At 47.1% G+C, this 21,816-nt stretch overlaps 2 protein-coding genes across 3 annotated transcripts; both read left to right on the top strand.

Annotated features, from left to right (window-relative positions):
* The first annotated feature begins 3,249 nt into the window (after window positions 1-3,249).
* Window positions 3,250-7,257, top strand: LOC147966761 (putative E3 ubiquitin-protein ligase RHB1A). Of its 2 annotated transcripts, XM_087529098.1 has the most exons (7): window positions 3,251-3,427; window positions 3,547-3,697; window positions 4,548-4,674; window positions 5,308-5,482; window positions 5,583-5,720; window positions 6,278-6,387; window positions 6,757-7,257. In XM_087529098.1, the coding sequence occupies exons 3-7, from the start codon at window positions 4,612-4,614 to the stop codon at window positions 6,784-6,786; spliced, it is 516 nt and encodes a 171-aa protein (XP_087385224.1). In that variant the 5' UTR covers window positions 3,251-3,427; window positions 3,547-3,697; window positions 4,548-4,611; the 3' UTR covers window positions 6,787-7,257. The 2 variants fall into 2 exon arrangements, with proteins under 2 accessions (XP_087385225.1, XP_087385224.1); XM_087529099.1 differs by lacking the exon at window positions 3,547-3,697 and having other exon boundaries at window positions 3,250-3,427.
* Window positions 7,258-8,729: 1,472 nt separating this feature from the next.
* On the top strand, window positions 8,730-10,881 carry LOC147966760 (calmodulin-binding receptor-like cytoplasmic kinase 2). Its single transcript, XM_087529096.1, has 2 exons — window positions 8,730-9,410; window positions 9,493-10,881. Exons 1-2 carry the CDS (start codon window positions 9,158-9,160, stop codon window positions 10,644-10,646), a joined length of 1,407 nt encoding a protein of 468 aa, XP_087385222.1. The 5' UTR covers window positions 8,730-9,157; the 3' UTR covers window positions 10,647-10,881.
* The last annotated feature ends 10,935 nt before the right edge of the window (window positions 10,882-21,816 follow it).

Genomic DNA, 21,816 nt, shown 5'->3' with positions numbered 1-21,816 from the left:
ACCAATTTTCTCTCCTAATTGTTGGCCCCGTTGTCCTAATGTCAACATTTTATCTTGTTCAGAACCAGCTTGTATTGAAAGGTAATCAAGGTACAGTATAGGAGAAGTCAAACGTGTTCCCCGAAGATGTACTGTACAGGAGTTTGGATTAACACAGCCGACAACAAGGAGAAGCAGTTACAACAAACGAAACACAAGTTGAAAGCATCCAGGCTGCTTTATACAAACAAGTCACATAACCTGAACTCAACTCCAATATCTGATCAGAACTGTAGGTGTGCGCTTAAATTTTTAGAAGTCATGAACTTGAGCTCTTGAAGGACCAAAACATTGGGCTCGACGCTGACCTGAATCATATGTGTGTTAGACACAACAGTGCGAAGATTACGTACATTACCTATCCACTTAATCCGCAACACAGTCTGACAGCAATCAAGCTATTTTCTCTAGTAATACAGTATACGACAATCGTTTTCAGGTTCAGGCATCAACCCAGTAGAAGCTTTTTTCAGGTTCAGACAAATTCGCAAGATAATAGTGAAGAAGAAAGTAAGACAAGTAGTTGCACGACAAGGATTTGTAGCATGCGCCCCAATGCCGGTTTCAACATGTGGTCCACCGACCTATGGACTGAACAAAAGAACATCGTGCCTACAACAATATGGAGCTAATTTATACTAAATAATACGGTGTTGATCAAACATTGGTACGGGTACAAAAGCATGCACGACTAAAAGCTAATTTGGAAAAGGCATGACCAAAAAAGTAGGAACCACAAGACTATGTGCGAAAATTCATCTCAATTGCAGTGGAGCTTGAACAAGAGTTCCTGGGGTAAAAGAGAAGTGAAAAGAAATGTTTTTAGAGGTTAATAGCTGGACCAATAATAACTTGGAAAAGGAAAATTAATCAAACTTCAATAGCAGGACTATTAATCTATACTTGGACTGCAGTTACCAATGTAAACGAACTCTTCAAAAAGTGAAAGCTGCTCTTTCTAAGACACATGAAAACTCAAGAATCCAAATGAAACCAATGTGCTACCTGTGTAGCTATATGAGCAGATGGGTATTTTGCTACAGGGGCAGTGTTCTTGAAAAGCCAATGGTCAGTACCTTCTTATATGAACTAAAAATAATACGTTGAGTTGCAAATGTTTGAAATCAAGGCCTGAGGGTCACAACTCGCAAGGAGAAGAAGCATTTGTAAAATCGTATTGTCCTCAAAGCAGGCAATTGTCTGATGTGTTTTCCTTTTCTTAAACGGATTACTAAACAGAGATACCAATTGTCTTAAATGTGACAGATAGTATGAAGCTTGACACTACTAATGCAGGTAGGATTTCTATGCTTACCCTGACGCAGAACTCCTAAGGTTTGAAACGGAGCAGCGACGTGCTCACGTCGTTGCATAGGTCGTCGACGGCCTGCGACTACTAGGCGTCGCGGCCGCCTAGGCCAGCCGCCACTGCCTCGTCGTGCGGCGTGTAAGGAACGGATCCATCGGCTGCTTCGCTGCACTATTGAAACCCTATATGTGAACGAGGGAGTGCTGGAGCACAGCCTACTGGGAGAAGATGTGTGGAGCGATGGTAGGGAGATAAGGTTACCTAGCCCGTCGTCCGTTGCCGCTGCCGCCGCGTCGTCCTGCTCGTTGCCCTCCCCGTGTCGAGCACCTCCTGGACTGGGTGAAGAATAAATGAGATGGCAAGCAGCTCCAATCCCCGAGGTCGCCGCTGATGGCTCCGACGAGAGGGCAAGTGGATCCGAGCCATGGGCCTCTGGATGGAGAGTGGAGGCGGGCAGGGGTTGGCGGCCAGAAAGCTCGAGCCCGTGGGTGAGAGGAGAGAAGGAGACGTCAGACTCTCTCCTTGCCGCCGAGCGGCAAAGGAACAGGTTAGCGGCGGCGATTGCTCTCGGGGATAGGGGATCGGGAGCGAGGGATTCGGGGAGTGGGGGTGGGACGTGCGTACATGGGTTTTTCTTTTCGTTTTTTTTTCTGTCGTGCGGGATCAGTTTTGATTTTTTTCTTGTCGTGTGGGGATGCTGCGGGCATGGCTGTACGAAGGGAGGTGGGGATCGAAGAAGGTCGAACCATCATGACGTTCGATCCTCCTTTAATAGTAGAGATTTCTTAGTAGTGCAACCAATGCCCTCATTGTGTGTGTATCCCCCTGTTATGACAAACACGCAAACAAAAACACCGCCCTTACGTGCGTGATGTGGCCTATCCGGCCTGTTTCAACATGCACACCAACCAGTAGCCCATAGCGTTTGAGCTACGACCCCCCTACTCGATAGGTGCACCAATCAACACCCTCACCCAGGCGCGTGCGTGATGTGGGGCCCCTGCCTAGTTTCGATAGGTGTGGCAGCCAACGCCTCGTCTCGGGCATGTCTGTGGGCCCCATGCCTTGTTTCGACATCCAGCTCGGCCAGCGCCTCGCTCATGGTCGCGTTGTCCACACTCACGCGCGACCGTCGGGAGGTCCATTCGCAAAAAATAGATGTGAGAAAACGAACGCACCCGCCTGCCGTCCGTTTTGAATGCCGTTTCGAAACATCAAATGTATATAATCGCAAAACAAAAACAAAACAAAACAAAATAAACATAGTTAATGTTAGCAGCTTAGAGTTGGGCCATGCGAGAAAATGTCTTGCGGATCAAGTGCGTAGCCCCCTTTCTCTCTTTACTAGAACCACCAAAGACACGAGTAGCACAAAACAGCTTACCTAACCACATACCACCGATTTCTCTTGAAACACACACACACACACACGCGCCATCGCTGTCGAGTCAAAGCCACGTCGACGACCCCGTTAGCATCACAAACGAAAGTCCAACCATCCCAGCCGACCAGCCCCTACTCGGAGGCGACTGCCCGCACCTCCCCGGGGCCCACCGTCAGCGACACGCCCAGATCCACGTGTCCCGCCCCCGTGGCACCCCGATCCCGCGGCCTCGCCATCTCCCAGCCATTTCCCCCCCTCTCCAGAAAACAAACGGAAAAAGAAAAAAGCCAGCGCGTGACGTCAGAAAGCGAGGCGCCAGTGCGAGGAGGATCTTATCGGTGTCAGCTAGCACCCGTCCCCTCCGCGTGACGCGCGGGCCCGGGCACCGCCGTGGGCCCACGCACAGTGGGAGGGAGTAGGTTTGACTGGGTGAGCAGGCATTGTTCCTCGGTCCTCGTCTCCACCCAGGCCACTCTTGCAGAAAAGCCCCTCCGGATCCCGCAAACCGCCGCGCACCACCCCCACTCTCCCTCCACACAGGAGAGGAGAGGAGAGGAGCACACGAGAGCCAGGGAGCTCGCCCGCCCGCTCGCTCGCTCGGCCCCGGCGGACGGAGAAACCCCACCCCACCCCGCCCCGCCCCGCCCCAGCAGCAACCCCGCCGGCCACCGCCGGGCCTTCCCCCGCTCCCGCCGGTAATCCGTCTCCGGCTCGACCCCGCGCGCTCCTTGCTCATGCTTCGGTCGTCGATTCCCCTCCCCTTCCCCGGGATGAATTTCGTTTTTATTCTCTCCTCCGCTCGATTCCCCCCCAGGTCCGCTCGAATTCCCGGGCCCTCGCCGCCGCCCGCGCCGGAGAAGAGGAAGGAGGAAGCGGGAGGAGCGTCGGGGTTTTTGCTCGGGTTGCTCCGTCGGAGGAAAAAAAGGAGGTCGCGGGTTTTGCTTCGCTTGCTCGGATTGCAGGAGGTTCGTCGTCTTCCTTGTTCCGCGAGCCCAGATACCCGTCTGTTCCTCTCGGGGGTAGCTCCGATCCGTCTCGTCGCCCGCGGATTCGGTAATCCGGCTGTGGTTTTAGAGTAGCGGCATAGCGTGCTCCACGCAAAAGAGGAAGGGGACAAGGGGGGTTGCGGCTGCCTCACGCCGTCCGCCTGGCCCCTGCAATCGACCCACCGTGAACTGGACGGTGCTCAGTGCTGTGAATCAACGTGGCCTCGATCGGAATTTAGCTGTCTGGTGACGCCTGCCTGCTCCTGCCGGCGCAATCCGGCACTTGCTTGCACGCTTTGCGCTGGGGGTTTGGAGTTTGGGCACACTATCCATGTCTTGTTGGTGCTGCAGGCACACTGCACACTTGCCCATGCTTTTCTCGCTCATGAGTTGAAGTGAAGGCTACATGGGGGGGTGCACTCGTGTTGTTTGCAAGCCTTGCCTTGTCTTCAGGGGATAAGGCTGTGTCGGTAGGTAGCTCCGTGCTCGATTGGTCGATTTGCTATCGGCTAAAAGCTCCGGTGGCACTGCCGATGCCCATTTTCTGAGCTAGAATGCGAAATTGTGGAGTATGGTGCATGGTTTAGCATGACTTGTAGTATGAAGGCATGGTGGTCAGGTCATGTCCACAAGTGATATGTCATTTCTGTGGGTGTTAGATCAGCTCTATTAGAGTAAACCAGAGAATAACAAGGTGCCTGTACAGTTGTATGGTCGCGTGCCGGCGCACTTTGCCTTATCTTGTGCAGTTGTGCCATATGCTGTATTTCTTGTTCAAATCATGATTCCCTGTTCTTTCTTATATCACCATGGACTTGTTTCTTTGTAGGGTATGAGAGACGAAAACAATAGCTAGAGGATAGCCCTGATTAAGCTCTTTCATCAAGGATAGAATGGGTGGCTGCTGCTGTTGTGCATCAAGAGCGGAAGCGGATAGAGCACCAGTTCATATCTATGTATGTAGACCCTGTTTTATGCTCTGTGAATTCACAGTGTTCTCTGATTTGTGTGCCACTGTCAACTATCGAATGACCTGACGTCAGTGTCAGGGTGGTCTCTACCGTCTCCCTTGCATTTCTTTTATATGAAGATCAAATCAGATTATCCACAATCACGATACTCATATATTTATATTTAAGTTGTTTTATGTTTTTCTGCTACTAATTTAAGGTTGTTGTATGTAATACTTGTTGATCTGGCATGTGCGAGTCATCAGCGGGTGTTCCAGAATTAGCTGATGTTTTACTTGCACATGCTTATAATAGCAGAGTGGTACAAGTTTAACTGACTTCTTTGCAGTTTTTGGTGCAACATGACAAATTATGTTACCTACAGCGTGCATCTCCCATTTGTGTGTCTTCAGTTCTTGATGATTTGGCATTGTAGACTCTGGTCTTTAGTCAATATGAACTTGCTGTAAACCTGTAAAGTTGTATATGTGATATGTACACACTTCTGCAAAAATCACAGCCTCCTTTTTGTTGGTAAATTGTCATGATTAATAATGACTAGGTGGTACCTCTGTTTTGTCAAGTACGGCATTATTAGTCACTTGATGTTGCTAAGACTGTTTGCTTTGCTTTATCCAGCATCAGCAAAACCAAGAGGAGCATGAACCTTTATCTTCTGCCTTTGACGGGTCATCTCCAGCTTCTGCTATAGTCGCAGTTGACACAAACCTGGACACATCCACTCCTGACACTTATCGGGCACCACCTGCACCATTGCCTTATGATGTTAGTTTGCCAGTTACAGAAAACCCAGGTAAAGCTCTTATGGTCTTTGAGGTTAATTAGAATTTTTTTAGGCTTATTAGAATTAACCTAGTAATGGTAGTGAGGCAAGCTTAATTTTTCATGTGCAGATCTGGAGAAGTCAGATATTAAAAGCAAAACAGATGATCAGCAGGAATCTCTGAAGGTGGATGAATACGAATCATGTGAAAAAGGTGCCCCTGAAGATAAGATCGAGGAGGAGGATGTTTGCCCTATCTGCCTTGAAGGTTGTTTTTCTCTTGATCATTTGTTGATACTGTCTTTACTTGGTTGTGGAACTGGATGAACATGTTTGTGCTACTCTTCCTATAGCCTGCTGATTTCTTGTTGACAGGGTAAATTGGCGAAGAGATTGATCTTATTTAGTTGAAACATAACCATTTGTTATTTCTCTAATGATGGTAGAGGGTTATCTTACCCAGAATCTGTCAGTCAAACAAGTGCTGGTGTTCCAGTTATTTTTCTGCATTTGGTTCAGATGTATGCATTGTTTATACATTCATATCAGTGGATGGATAATTCTGCATGCTTATAAGTCTTCTCTTTTCTTCATTGGAGCCTTAAACAGTTCACTTGTTGCTGGATGCATGCAACCTGACATAGTGGACCTTTCTTATGAGATATAAAATAGGAAGTTCATCATGCTGTAGTTTCTGGTTGCTGATGCATGCGACACTCTCATTATCCTCCACTGATGCACCAATGGATGTTCTAAATCTAAGCTGTATGTTTTGCTGGACCATAAAATTCCTTATAATAACCTTTCTTTTTGTCCTCTCACCAGAATATGATGAAGAAAATCCCCGCTCTATCACCAAATGCGAGCATCATTTCCATCTTTGTTGCATACTCGAATGGATGGAGCGAAGCGAGACTTGCCCAGTCTGTGACCAGGTTAGTATGGTAAAACCCATATAGCTCACTAAAGACAGTGCCGTCGACGCATGTCAATGTGTTTTCTGTTGTCGTGCCCTGTATGGCTGTATGTATGTTCATTGTGAGACACGTTGCATGGAAAGGTATACTTTAATAGGTGTTTATCATTCTGAAAAAGCTTAGATACAAACTTTCTGATGATGCTGATCAGTATGAATATAAGAGGACAACCTGTGGATATCTCTTTGATAATATTTGTGACGATTTGTTATTGGCTATCGTTTTCTTTTCAAGTCCCCAATTTGTGATAATTCTGTTTTTGCACAAATTATCTGCAAATAAATATGGTACCTTGCTTTGACGAAAGCTTCTCGTGCTATGTTGCAGATAACTTTGATAGATGAGATGTATGAATAGCATGTTGACCCTGGTGGATCTTCTCTAGGAGCTCGTGTGTGCCTACCGAGGAGGTTTAGTACTAGTCCTTTTCTCTATGGGGAAGTAAAATCAGCAACTACTCTGCTCCTAATATGATAGTATGATCTGGTGGAGGTGCTACTGGAATGCATCTTGGGAGAACAAATGGGAAATAATGAAAAACACAAGCATCAAGAAATATGTTACCTAAAAAAACATCCATCCCTATGTTTATACTAGCATTTGTGTCGAGCCGTGGCTGTTTATGGTAACAGGAGGATTAGCTGGCTGCATCTGCAACATGCACTTCATACTAGTCGAAACTCTGAATCTAGCTCTCTTTTTTTCATGCTTTCTGGATTTTGGGTTGTGTTTTCTGTGATTCGTCGAGCGTCTGTATAAACCATCACATACTTACTAGATATAGGGTGACATCAAGTATAAAAGAACTGGTTCTGAATTGTGTCTTCATTTGTATATCCTTACCCCCTGAATCTTCTCCCGTTTGGTGATCCGAGCTGTACCTGTTTTTCATCTTATGTTTCTTGTTGAGTAATCCATCTTCCGGTGCGGCGCATAGTTTTATCCGCCGGCATAATTGTTCTTTAGCTGCTGATGTTGCTCTCGTTGACGAATATGTGCGAGCTCAGCTCGTTGTCCGGGCATTATGGGTGATAGATTTATCATAGTTATTGTTGCGTGTAATCCCATGAAGGTTGACCTTTGAACAGGTCTGGGTGTGACAGCGAAGCCACACTTGAGACTTAATCAAGCGGTTTTGGTACTATGATGAAATGCTGGCGCTGCTCTCTTGTGCCACAAGTGGCTGCCGTCCGAGGACATTGACACGGTCCCTCCAAGCACATTTACTCGGCAATTGTCTTATAAAATAGGGTCATGTATATCTAAGTCAACTGACATTTTCGTATGTCTTAAGACAATTTTAGAACGCACAACTTCAGTCGTAGAGTCGTAAGGCTGAGGTTTTTGTGATAATTTTGTCGATTGAGGTATTCTTACGTCTTAAGATGATTCTAAAAAGATTGACTTCAATTTAGTCTTTTTATGAACACTTTTTAGAAATTGCGGTGATAGAAAAGGAATTGGAATTGCATTTTCCGCAAATTGACTTAAGACGTAAGAAAATCTCAAATGATTTACGATTGGAAGCACTTATGTGAAAATTGAAATCATGTGTCCAATCGATCAGAAGGGAATGGCACTGAGCCGTTGTATCGAAAACGAACAAATCCGAGCCGTTGTATCAAAAACAAACATATTCAAGCTGTTTCATTGAAAACGAACGGTGAGGTCGCTTTTCTTCTTCCTCCTGCCCTTCTCTCTCTGTGTATGTGTCTGGCCTGATTGCGCCGCAACGCATTATTTCCCTCACTCCGTCAACTGAGTCATGTATGACATCGAGCTTACTACTCCCTCCGTTCTGAATTACTGATTGCAGAAGTGAATGTATCTAGATGTATTTTAGTTCTAAATACATTCATTTCTGCGACGAGTAATTTGGAACGGAGGGAGTAGTAGCTATCTAATTCGAGTGGCAATGGAAAGGAAAAAAGGCTTCTCACCAACACGGCAACACCGGTTATCCCTCACGTTGTTACTGTCTTCGGCGAGGTCCTGGCTCGACCCTGGGGTCGGCCAACCACATCACCTCCCTCCCTTCCCCGCGGCCCGTGGATCTTCGCAGGCATTCATCTGAAATGGTCTTATCCTTAAATTGTTTTCTGTCTAACAAATAGCGTTTATGAATCATGAGAAGCAAAACTGACAAATTTCACTGTATTATGCAGTTTACTTTCGAGAGAAATCAAGTCGTATGATTCTTAAATGAATCCTTGCCGCTGATCTGGCAGACGGATGGTGTGGGTGGAAGAATTCTCTCCTCTGCCAATGGGCGTTTTATTTATGCCAGGTCGCCTAAAGACACTGCAGCAACTGCATGTGGGTGCGGAAGTGTTCATGGCCCACTTGCAGAGGCACACGGTAGTTCCATGGCGAGGGGCGGGCCCACCTGCGGTGCCCGTTTAAATGCTTGATCAAGATGAGCTCGTGGCAGTTGGTAGAGAACTCTTCCACTCTTTGCTGGATGGTTTGCCCGGTCCAGCTCCAGCTCCAGCACACTGGATAGCACTGCAGAGTGGGCCCGGGGCGGCCTCGGGCCCACACGCAGAGACACATTGTATGGTGGGAGGAGGGCCCACGTGCGCTGCGCCGCTGCCTAGCTGGCCGGCCTTCCTTGGATGGACGTGGTCGCGCCCGCGCCCGCGCCCTTGCCCTCTTCTATAAACCGTACGTCGACTTCGCCGCCCGGCTCGCTGGCTGGAGCTGTGGACGTAGCTGTGGCCTGTGGGAGATGGACGGACGCGACCACCGTAGGAGGCTGTCGGCGTCGGGGTCCGGCCGGCGGGAGCGGCTCGGGCCGGCGCCCAGCCCCGCGTGGTCGCAGCAGCTCTCCGTCGGCAGCGGCCGGGCCAAGTCGCTGTTCCGGTCCATCGGCGTCTGGTTCAGCTCCTTCTCCACGCCGTCGTCTCCCACCTCCGCCAAGAAGAAGCGGTCCAAGCAGGCGCCAGCGCCGGCGCATGACGACGCCATCAAGAAGCCGCCTTGTAAGCCTTCCCTTCTTCTCGATCGGCGGACGGCCGGTCTGCTTATTCTCCTTCGTCACCTTGACTGGTCTTACTGTTACAGCGTTCGGCGGCTACGGCACCGGGCGGCCGTTGATGCTCCGGGGAGGAACGGGGAGAGGAGGAGGAGGAGGGCTGTACGGCGGCGGGCGGAGGAGCTTATCGCAGACGCAGCAGCAGTACCAGTTCCAGAGCTCGGTGTTCACCATGGAGGAGATCCTCAAGGCCACCAGCAACTTCTCGCCGGCGCTCAAGATCGGCCAGGGCGGCTTCGGCGCCGTGTACAAGGGCGTGCTCCCGGACGGCACGGTGGTGGCGGTGAAGCGCGCCAAGCAGCGGATGCAGAACCCGCACGTGGACGTGGAGTTCCGGAGCGAGGTCAAGATCATGGCGCGCATCGAACACCAGAGCCTCGTCCGCTTCTACGGCTACCTGGAGCACGGCGAGGAGCGGGTGGTGGTCATCGAGCACGTCCCCAACGGCACCCTCCGCGAGCACCTCGACCGCCGCCACGGCCGCTTCCTCGAGCTCGCCGCCCGCCTCGACGTCGCCATCGACGTCGCCCACGCCGTCACCTACCTCCACATGTACTCCGACCACCCCATCATCCACCGCGACATCAAGTCCTCCAACATCCTGCTCACCGCCTCGCTGCGCGCCAAGGTGGCCGACTTCGGCTTCGCCCGCCTCGGCGCCGGCGGCCTCGGCCACGGCGAGGGGGGCGGTGGGGCGAGGCACGTGTCCACGCAGGTCAAGGGCACCGCGGGGTACCTCGACCCGGAGTACCTCAAGACGTGCCAGCTCACGGACCGGAGCGACGTCTACTCCTTCGGCGTCCTCCTCGTCGAGATGGTGTCCGGGCGCCGCCCCATCGAGCCCAAGCGGGAGATGAAGGAGCGGCTGACGGCGCGGTGGGCGATGCGGAAGCTCGTCGAGGGAAAGGCGGCGGAGGAGGTGCTCGACCCGTGCCTGCTGCGGACCGGCGCGGCGGCCACGGCCGTGGAGGCCGTGCTGGAGCTAGCGTTCCGGTGCATGGGGCCCATCCGTGACGAGCGGCCCAGCATGGACGACTGCTGCCGCGCGCTCTGGGCCGTCAGGAAGACCTACAGGGACACGGTCTCCGCCATGGCCGCCCCCGCCGACGCCTTCTCCGACCGGGCCAGCTCCTCCAGCGCCAGCACCGGCACCAGCACCACCGGCGATTTCTGCCGGATGTAGTTTTGTTTTGATTTGGCCTTCTTCTTGTAAATATTTATTTTATTTTTGGGAACACGACACGTGAACTATATAGCTTTTTTTTTTTGCGGGTGAGTGAACTATATAGCTTTAAAGACTTGGTTGATCAAATGGGCCAATTGACCATGAACCAAGCGACTTGTAATTAAACACTTGATGTAATACTTACACAAATTAAAATTTGTATTAGAGAATGTTTGGGTGAGTCTTCATGATACTTTTTCTTAAAGAAACCTATTCTCGAAGGCTTATTGACTTGTACTCCCTCCGTAAAGTAATATAAAAGTGTTTAGATCACTTTAGTAATCTAAATACTCTTATATTAGTTTACAGAGGGGTAACAAATTAACATTATTCTCCGACCGAGCCAGCTCCTCCAGCGCCAGCACCGGCACCACCGGCGATTTCTGCCCAATGTAATTTTGTTTTGATTTGGCCTTCTTCTTGTAAATATTTATTTTATTTTTGCGAACACGACACGTGAACTATATAGCTTTAAAGGCTTGGTTGATCAAATGAGCCAATTGACCATGAACCAAGTGACTGTAATTAAACCTTACAACTTAAAGTTTGTATTAGAGAATGTTGCGTGACTCTTCATGATACTTTTGGCTGACTAAATTTTGAGGAGTGTTCCATTTTTTGTTATTTTAGCTGCGGGGATGTCTTATTACGCACGATTGCTATATGTAAGTGATGGGTTTCGTAATAATTTCAAAATTTTTCCTACGCTCACGCAAGATCATGATGATGCATAGCAACGAGAGGGGAGAGTATGATCTACGTACCCTTGTAGATCGACAACGGAAGCATTTGGTTGATGTAGTCGTATGTCTCCACGGCCCGACCGATCAAGCACCGAAACTACGGCACCTTCGAGTTCTAGCACACGTTCAGCTCGATGACGATCCCCGGACTCCGATCCAGCAAAGTGTCGGGGAAGAGTTCCGTCAGCACGACGGCGTGGTGACGATCTTGATGCTCTACTGCAGCAGGGCTTCGCCTAAACACCGCTACAATATTATCGAGGACTATGGTGGAAGGGGGCACCGCACACGGCTAAGAATATGATCACGTGGATCAACTTGTGTCTCTCTGGGGTGCCCCTGCCTCCGTATATAAAGGCTCAAGGGGGGGGGGGGGGGGGAGGCCGGCCGGCCATCATAGGGCGCGCCAGGAGGAGTCCTACTTCCTCCGGGAGTAGGACTTCTCCCCCAATCCTAGTTGGAATAGGATTCACGAGGTGGAAAAGAGAGAGAGAGAAAGGAGGGGGGCGCCGGCCCCCTCTCTCCTTGTCCTATTCGGACTAGGGGGGAGGGGCGCACGGCCCAGCCCTGGCCGCCTCTCCTCTTCTTCCACTAAGGCCCACTAAGGCCCATGTAGCTCCCGGGGGGTTCCGGTAACCTCCCGGTACTCCGGTAAAATTCCGATTTCACCCGGAACACTTCCGATATCCAAACATAGGCTTCCAATATATCAATCTTTATGTCTCGACCATTTCGAGACTCCTCGTCATGTCCGTGATCACATCCGGGACTCCGAACAATCTTCGGTACATCAAAATGCATAAACTCATAATATAACTGTCATCGTAACCTTAAGCGTGCGGACCCTACGGGTTCGAGAACAATGTAGACATGACCGAGACACGTCTCCGGTCAATAACCAATAGCGGAACCTGGATGCTCATATTGGCTCCTACATATTCTACGAAGATCTTTTATCAGTCAGACCGCATAACAACATACGTTGTTCCCTTTGTCATCGGTATGTTACTTGCCCGAGATTCGATCGTCGGTATCCCATACCTAGTTCAATCTCGTTACCGGCAAGTCTCTTTACTCGTTCTGTAATACATCATCCCGCAACTAACTCATTAGTTGCAATGCTTGCAAGGCTTAAGTGATGTGCATTACCGAGAGGGCCCAGAGATACCTCTCCGACAATCGGAGTGACAAATCCTAATCTCGAAATACGCCAACCCAACATGTACCTTTGGAGACACCTGTAGAGCTCCTTTATAATCACCCAGTTACGTTGTGACGTCTGGTAGCACACAAAGTGTTCCTCTGGCAAACAGGAGTTGCATAATCTCATAGTCATAGGAACATGTATAAGTGATGAAGAAAGCAATAGCAACATACTAAACGATCGGGTGCTAAGCTAATGGAATGGGTCATGTCAATCAGATCATTCAACTAATGATGTGATCCTATTAATCAAATGACAACTCTTTGTCTATGGTTAGGAAACATAACCATCTTTGATTAACAAGCTAGTCTAGTAGAGGCATACTAGTGACACTCTGTTTGTCTATGTATTCACACATGTATTATGTTTCCGGTTAATACAATTCTAGCATGAATAATAAACTTTTATCATGATATAAGGAAATAAATAATAACTTTATTATTGCCTCTAGGGCATATTTCCTTCAGTCTCCCACTTGCACTAGAGTCAATAATCTAGATTACACAGTAATGATTCTAACACCCATGGAGCCTTGGTGCTGATCATGTTTTGCTCGTGGAAGAGGCTTAGTCAACGGGTCTGCAACATTCAGATCCGTATGTATCTTGCAAATCTCTATGTCTCCCACCTGGACTAGATCCCAGATGGAATTGAAGCGTCTCTTGATGTGCTTGGTTCTCTTGTGAAATCTAGATTCCTTCGCCAAGGCAATTGCACCAGTATTGTCACAAAAGATTTTCATTGGACCCGATGCACTAGGTACGACACCTAGGTCGGATATGAACTCCTTCATCCAGACTCCTTCATTTGCTGCTTCCGAAGCAGCTATGTATTCCGCTTCACACGTAGATCCCGCCACGACGCTTTGTTTAGAACTACACCAACTGACAGCTCCACCGTTTAATGTAAACACGTATCCGGTTTGCGATTTAGAATCGTCCGGATCAGTGTCAAAGCTTGCATCAACATAACCGTTTACGATGAGCTCTTTGTCACCTCCATATACGAGAAACATATCCTTAGTCCTTTTTAGGTACTTCAGGATGTTCTTGACCACTGTCCAGTGATCCACTCCTGGATTATTTTGGTACCTCCCTGCTAAACTTATAGCAAGGCACACATCAGGTCTGGTACACAGCATTGCATACATGATAGAGCCTATGGCTGAAGCATAGGGAACATCTTTCATCTTCTCTCTATCTTCTGCAGTGGTCGGGCATTGAGTCCGACTCAACTTCACACCTTGTAACACAGGCAAGAACCCTTTCTTTGCTTGATCCATTTTGAACTTCTTCAAAATCTTGTCAAGGTATGTGCTTTGTGAAAGTCCAATTAAACGTCTTGATCTATCTCTACAGGTCTTCATGCCTAATATGTAAGCAGCTTCACCGAGGTCTTTCATTGAAAAACTCTTATTCAAGTATCCCTTTATGCTATCCAGAAATTCTATATCATTTCCGATCAGTAATATGTCATCCACATATAATATCAGAAATGCTACAGAGCTCCCACTCACTTTCTTGTAAATACATGCTTCTCCAAAAGTCTGTATAAAACCAAATGCTTTAATCACACTATCAAAGCGTTTATTCCAACTCTGAGAGGCTTGCACCAGTCCATAAATGGATCGCTGGAGCTTGCACACTTTGTTAGCTCCCTTTGGATTGACAAAACCTTCCGGTTGCATCATATACAACTCTTCTTCCAGAAATCCATTCAGGAATGCAGTTTTGACATCCATCTGCCAAATTTCATAATCATAAAATGCGGCAATTGCTAACATGATTCAGACAGACTTAAGCATCGCTACGGGTGAGAAGGTCTCATCGTAGTCAATCCCTTGAACTTGCCGAAACCCTTTTGCGACAAGTCGAGCTTTGTAGACAGTAATATTACCGTCGGTGTCAGTCTTCTTCTTGAAGATCCATTTATTCTCAATTGCTTGCCGATCATTGGGCAAGTCAACCAAAGTCCATACTTTGTTCTCATACATGGATCCCATCTCAGATTTCATGGCTTCAAGCCATTTTGCGGAATCTGGGTTCACCATCGCTTCTTCATAGTTCGTAGGTTCATCATGATCTAGTAGCATGACTTCCAGAACAGGATTACCGTACCACTCTGGTGCGGATCTTACTCTGATTGATCTACGAGGTTCAGTAGTATCTTGTTCTGAAGTTTCATGATCATCATCATTAGCTTCCTCACTAATTGGTGTAGGTGTCACAGAAACAGTTTTCTGTGATGCACTACTTTCCAATAAGGGAGTAGGTACAGTTACCTCGTCAAGTTCTACTTTCCTCCCACTCACTTCTTTCGAGAGAAACTCCTTCTCTAGAAAGTTTCCGAACTTAGCAACAAAAGTCTTGCCTTCGGATCTGTGATAGAAGGTGTATCCAATAGTCTCCTTTGGATATCCTATGAAGACACATTTCTCCGATTTGGGTTCGAGCTTATCAGGTTGAAGCTTTTTCACATAAGCATCGTAGCCCCAAACTTTCAGAAACGACAACTTTGGTTTCTTGCCAAACCATAGTTCATAAGGCGTCGTCTCAACGGATTTTGATGGTGCCCTATTTAACGTGAATGCGGCCGTCTCCAAAGCATAACCCCAAAACGATAGCGGTAAATCAGTAAGACACATCATAGATCGCACCATATCTAGTAAAGTACGATTACGACGTTCGGACACACCATTACGCTGTGATGTTCCGGGTGGCGTGAGTTGCGAAACTATTCCGCATTGTTTCAAATGTACACCAAACTCGTAACTCAAATATTCTCCTCCACGATCAGATTGTAGAAACTTTATTTTCTTGTTACGATGATTTTCAACTTCACTCTGAAATTCTTTGAACTTTTCAAATGTCTCAGACTTATGTTTCATTAAGTAGATATACCCATATCTGCTTAAGTCATCTGCGAAGGTGAGAAAATAACGATATCCGCCACGAGCCTCAATATTCATCGGACCACACACATCTGTATGTATGATTTCCAACAAATCTGTTGCTCTCTCCATAGTACCGAAGAACGGTGTTTTAGTCATCTTGCCCATGAGGCACGGTTCGCAAGTACCAAGTGATTCATAATCAAGTGGTTCCAAAAGTCCATCAGTATGGAGTTTCTTCATGCGCTTTACACCGATATGACCTAAACGGCAGTGCCACAAATAAGTTGCACTATCATTATCAACTCTGCATCTTTTGGTTTCAACATTATGAATATGTGTGTTACTACTATCGAGATTCAATAAGAATAGACCACTCTTCAAGGGTGCATGACCATAAAAGATATTACTCATATAAATAGAACAACCATTATTCTCTGATTTAAATGAATAACCGTCTCGCATCAAACAAGATCCAGATATAATGTTCATGCTTAACGCTGGCACCAAATAACAATTATTTAGGTCTAATATTAATCCCGAAGGTAGATGTAGAGGTAGCGTGCCGATTGCGATCACATCGACTTTGGAACCGTTTCCCACGCGCATCCTCACCTCGTCCTTAGCCAATCTTCGCTTAATCCGTAGTCCCTGTTTCGAGTTGCAAATATTAGCAACAGAACCAGTATCAAATACCTAGGTACTACTGCGAGCATTAGTAAGGTACACATCAATAACATGTATATCACATATACCTTTGTTCACCTTGCCATCCTTCTTATCCGCCAAATACTTGGGGCAGTTCCGCTTCCAGTGACCAGTCTGTTTGCAGTAGAAGCACTCAGTTTCAGGCTTAGGTCCAGACTTGGGTTTCTTCTCTTGAGCAGCAACTTGCTTGCTGTTCTTCTTGAAGTTCCCCTTCTTCTTCCCTTTGCCCTTTTCTTGAAACTAGTGGTCTTGTTGACCATCAACACTTGATGCTCCTTTTTGATTTCTACCTCCGCAGCTTTCAGCATTGCGAAGAGCTCGGGAATAGTCTTATTCATCCCTTGCATATTATAGTTCATCACAAAGCTCTTGTAGCTTGGTGGTAGTGATTGGAGAATTCTGTCAATGACGCAATCATCTGGAAGATTAACTCCCATCTGAATCAAGTGATTATTATACCCAGACATTTTGAGTATATGCTCACTGACAGAACTGTTCTCCTCCATCTTGCAGCTATAGAACTTATTGGAGACTTCATATCTCTCAATCCGGGCATTTGCTTGAAATATTAATTTCAACTCCTGGAACATCTCATATGCTCCATGACGTTCAAAACGTCGTTGAAGTCCCGGTTCTAAGTCGTAAAGCATGGCACACTGAACTATCGAGTAGTCATCAGCTTTGCTCTGCCAGACGTTCACAACATCTGGTGTTGCTCCAGCAGCAGGCCTGGCACCCAGCGGTGCTTCCAGGATGTAATTCTTCTGTGCAGCAATGAGGATAATACTCAAGTTACGGACCCAGTCCGTGTAATTGCTACCATCATCTTTCAACTTTGCTTTCTCAAGGAACGCATTAAAATTCAACGGAACAACAGCACGGGCCATTTATCTACAAACATACATAAACAAGCAAGATACTATCAGGTACTAAGTTCATGATAAATTTAGGTTGAATTAATCATATTACTTAAAGAACTCCCACTTAGATAGATATCCCTCTAATCCTCTAAGTGATTCCGTGATCCAAATCAACTAAACCATGTCCGATCATCACGTGAGATGGAGTAGTTTCATTGGTGAACATCACTATGTTGATCATATCTACTATATGATTCACGCTCGACCTTTCGGTGTCCGTGTTCTGAGGCCATATCTGTATATGCTTGGCTCGTCAAGTATAACCTGAGTATTCTGCGTGTGCAACTGTTTTGCACCCGTTGTATTTGAACGTAGAGCCTATCACACCCGATCATCACGTGGTGTCTCAGCACGAAGAACTTTCGCAACGGTGCATACTCAGGGAGAACACTTCTTGATAATTTAGTGAGAGATCATCTTATAATGCTACCGTCAATCAAATCAAGATAAGATGCATAAAAGATAAACATCACATGCAATCAATATAAGTGATATGATATGGCCATCATCATCTTGTGCTTGTGATCTCCATCTCCGAAGCACCGTCATGATCACCATCGTCATCGGCGCGACACCTTGATCTCCATCATAGCATCGTTGTCGTGTCGCCAATCTTTTGCTTCCACGACTATCGCTACCGCTTAGTGATAAAGTAAAGCATTACAGCGCGATTGCATTACATACAATAAAGCGACAACCATATGGCTCCTGCCAGTTGCCGATAACTCGGTTACAAAACACGATCATCTCATACAATAAAATTTAGCATCATGTCTTGACCATATCACATCACAACATGCCCTGCAAAAACAAGTTAGACGTCCTCTACTTTGTTGTTGCATGTTTTACGTGGCTGCTACGGGCTTAAGCAAGAACCAATCTTACCTACGCATCAAAAAACCACAACGATAGTTTGTCAAGTTGGTGCTGTTTTAACCTTCGCAAGGACCGGGCGTAGCCACACTCAGTTCAACTAAAGTTGGAGAAACTGTCACCCGCAAGCCACCTATGTGCAAAGCACGTCGGGAGAACCGGTGTCGCGTAAGCGTACGCGTAATGTCGGTCTGGGCCGCTTCGTCCAACAATACCGCCGAACCAAAGTATGACATGCTGGTAAGCAGTATGACTTATATCGCCCACAACTCACTTGTGTTCTACTCATGCATATAACATCAACATATAAAACCTAGGCTCTGATACCACTGATGGGTTTCGTAGTAATTTCAAAAAATTTCCTACGCTCACGCAAGATCATGATGATGCATAGCAACGAGAGGGGAGAGTATGATCTACGTACCCTTGTAGATCGACTACGGAAGCGTTCGGTTGATGTAGTCGTACATCTCCACGGCCCGACCTATCAAGCACCGAAACTACGGCACCTCCGAGTTCTAGCACACGTTCAGCTCGATGACGATCCCCGGACTCCGATCCAGCAAAGTGTCGGGGAAGAGTTCCGTCAGCACGATGGCGTGGTGACGATCTTGATGCTCTACTGCAGCAGGGCTTCGCCTAAACACCGCTACAATATTATCGAGGACTATGGTGGAAGGGGGCACCGCACACGGCTAAGAATATGATCACGTGGATCAACTTGTGTCTCTCTGGGGTGCCCCTGCCTCCGTATATAAAGGCTCAAGGGGGGAGGCCGGCCGGCCATCATAGGGCGCGCCAGGAGGAGTCCTACTCCCTTCGGGAGTAGGACTTCTCCCCCAATCCTAGTTGGAATAGGATTCGCGAGGTGGAAAAGAGAGAGAGAGAAAGGAGGGGGGCGCCGGCCCCCTCTCTCCTTGTCCTATTCGGACTAGGGGGAGGGGCGCGCGGCCCAGCCCTGGCCGCCTCTCCTCTTCTTCCACTAAGGCCCACTAAGGCCCATGTAGCTCCCGGGGGGTTCCGGTAACCTCCCGGTACTCCGATAAAATCCCGATTTCACCCGGAACACTTCCGATATCCAAACATAGGCTTCCAATATATCAATCTTTATGTCTCGACCATTTCGAGACTCCTCGTCATGTCCGTGATCACATCCGGGACTCTGAACTAACTTCGGTACATCAAAACTCATAAACTCATAATATAACTGTCATCGAAACCTTAAGCGTGCGGACCCTACGGGTTCGAGAACAATGTAGACATGACCGAGACACGTCTCCGGTCAATAACCAATAGCGAAACCTGGATGCTCATATTGGCTCCTACATATTCTACGAAGATCTTTTATCGGTCAGACCGCATAACAACATACGTTGTTCCCTTTGTCATCGGTATGTTACTTGCCCGAGATTCGATCGTCGGTATCCCATACCTAGTTCAATCTCGTTACCGGCAAGTCTCTTTACTCGTTCTGTAATACATCATCCCGCAACTAACTCATTAGTTGCAATGCTTGCAAGGCTTAAGTGATGTGCATTACCGAGAGGGCCCAGAGATACCTCTCCGACAATCGGAGTGACAAATCCTAATCTCGAAATACGCCAACCCAACATGTACCTTTGGAGACACCTGTAGAGCTCCTTTATAATCACCCAGTTACGTTGTGACGTCTGGTAGCACACAAAGTGTTCCTCTGGCAAACAGGAGTTGCATAATCTCATAGTCATAGGAACATGTATAAGTCATGAAGAAAGCAATAGCAACATACTAAACGATCGGGTGCTAAGCTAATGGAATGGGTCATGTCAATCAGATCATTCAACTAATGATGTGATCCTGTTAATCAAATGACAACTCTTTGTCTATGGTTAGGAAACATAACCATCTTTGATTAACAAGCTAGTCTAGTAGAGGCATACTAGTGACACTCTGTTTGTCTATGTATTCACACATGTATTACGTTTCCGGTTAATACAATTCTAGCATGAATAATAAACTTTTATCATGATATAAGGAAATAAATAATAACTTTATTATTGCCTCTAGGGCATATTTCCTTCAGTCTCCCACTTGCACTAGAGTCAATAATCTAGATTACACAGTAATGATTCTAACACCCATGGAGCCTTGGTGCTGATCATGTTTTGCTCGTGGAAGAGGCTTAGTCAATGGGTCTGCAACATTCAGATCCGTATGTATCTTGCAAATCTCTATGTCTCCCACCGCAACAACCACGGTAGTAGTTGCGGAACTACTGGGCCAAGAGAGGACAACCTGTTGTTCCTGCTCCTCCTTCGCTTCGGGGACGGAGGTCCTACGGTAGGTAAGAGCACGCACAAACACTTGACCGAAGGGGACCAGCGCTTCTACTCCTCCACCGAGGAGCCGTTCTTGCGAGAAGCAAGGGATGTCGTGAACGGTGGGAGGTCAAAGAAAGAGAATTGACCTCTGAATACAGTGATCCTATGATCTAGATAGACTCCGTCCTTTTTTTTAGATAAGGGTGACTCAAGACTGGACTAGATCCCGGATGGAATTGAAGCATCTCTTGATGTGCTTGGTTCTCTTGTGAAATCTGGATTCCTTCGCCAAGGCAATTGCACCAGTATTGTCACAAAAGATTTTCATTGGACCCGATGCACTAGGTACGACACCTAGGTCGGATATGAACTCCTTCATCCAGACTCCTTCATTTGCTGCTTCCGAAGCAGCTATGTATTCCGCTTCACACGTAGATCCCGCCACGACGCTTTGTTTAGAACTGCACCAACTGACAGCTCCACCGTTTAATGTAAACACGTATCCGGTTTGCGATTTAGAATCGTCCGGATCAGTGTCAAAGCTTGCATCAACGTAACCGTTTACGATGAGCTCTTTGTCACCTCCATATACGAGAAACATATCCTTAGTCCTTTTTAGGTACTTCAGGATGTTCTTGACCGCTGTCCAGTGATCCACTCCTGGATTACTTTGGTACCTCCCTGCTAAACTTATAGCAAGGCACACATCAGGTCTGGTACACAACATTGCATACATGATAGAGCCTATGGCTGAAGCATAGGGAACATCTTTCATCTTCTCTCTATCTTCTGCAGTGGTCGGGCATTGAGTCCGACTCAACTTCACACCTTGTAACACAGGCAAGAACCCTTTCTTTGCTTGATCCATTTTGAACTTCTTCAAAATCTTGTCAAGGTATGTGCTTTGTGAAAGTCCAATTAAACGTCTTGATCTATCTCTACAGGTCTTCATGCCTAATATGTAAGCAGCTTCACCGAGGTCTTTCATTGAAAAACTCTTATTCAAGTATCCCTTTATGCTATCCAGAAATTCTATATCATTTCCGATCAGTAATATGTCATCCACATATAATATCAGAAATGCTACAGAGCTCCCACTCACTTTCTTGTAAATACAGGCTTCTCCAAAAGTCTGTATAAAACAAAATGCTTTAATCACACTATCAAAGCGTTTATTCCAACTCCGAGAGGCTTGCAGCAGTCCATAAATGGATTGCTGGAGCTTGCACACTTTGTTAGCTCCCTTTGGATCGACAAAACCTTCCGGTTGCATCATATACAACTCTTCTTCCAGAAATCCATTCAGGAATGCAGTTTTGACATCCATCTGCCAAATTTCATAATCATAAAATGCGGCAATTGCTAACATGATTCGGACAGACATAAGCATCGCTACTCCAAAGCAACACACCAAGCAAGCTATCATTTGCTTGCTATTATTCACAATTCCGAAAAGAAGAAACTAATCAACCAACGTGTCCATCCATCAT

Source organism: Triticum urartu, chromosome 6A, assembly GCF_056163025.1.
Source record: "Triticum urartu cultivar PI428250 chromosome 6A, HENAU_Tu73, whole genome shotgun sequence".
NCBI lineage: Eukaryota > Viridiplantae > Streptophyta > Magnoliopsida > Poales > Poaceae > Triticum > Triticum urartu.
The sequence above is the reverse complement of the archived record's forward strand: the minus strand, read 5'-3'. Positions and strand labels throughout refer to the sequence as shown.

What these genes read in the sequence shown, in the direction of transcription:
- LOC147966761 (XM_087529099.1), top strand. Translation starts at nt 4,612, where the DNA reads ATGGGTGGCTGCTGCTGTTGTGCATCAAGAGCGGAAGCGGATAGAGCA. An exon ending in GAGCACCAGTTCATATCTAT is followed by an intron (nt 4,675 to 5,307) that starts GTATGTAGACCC and finishes TGCTTTATCCAG; the next exon opens with CATCAGCAAAACCAAGAGGA. An exon ending in TTGCCCTATCTGCCTTGAAG is followed by an intron (nt 5,721 to 6,277) that starts GTTGTTTTTCTC and finishes TCCTCTCACCAG; the next exon opens with AATATGATGAAGAAAATCCC.
- LOC147966760 (XM_087529096.1), top strand. Translation starts at nt 9,158, where the DNA reads ATGGACGGACGCGACCACCGTAGGAGGCTGTCGGCGTCGGGGTCCGGC. An exon ending in CGCCATCAAGAAGCCGCCTT is followed by an intron (nt 9,411 to 9,492) that starts GTAAGCCTTCCC and finishes TTACTGTTACAG; the next exon opens with CGTTCGGCGGCTACGGCACC.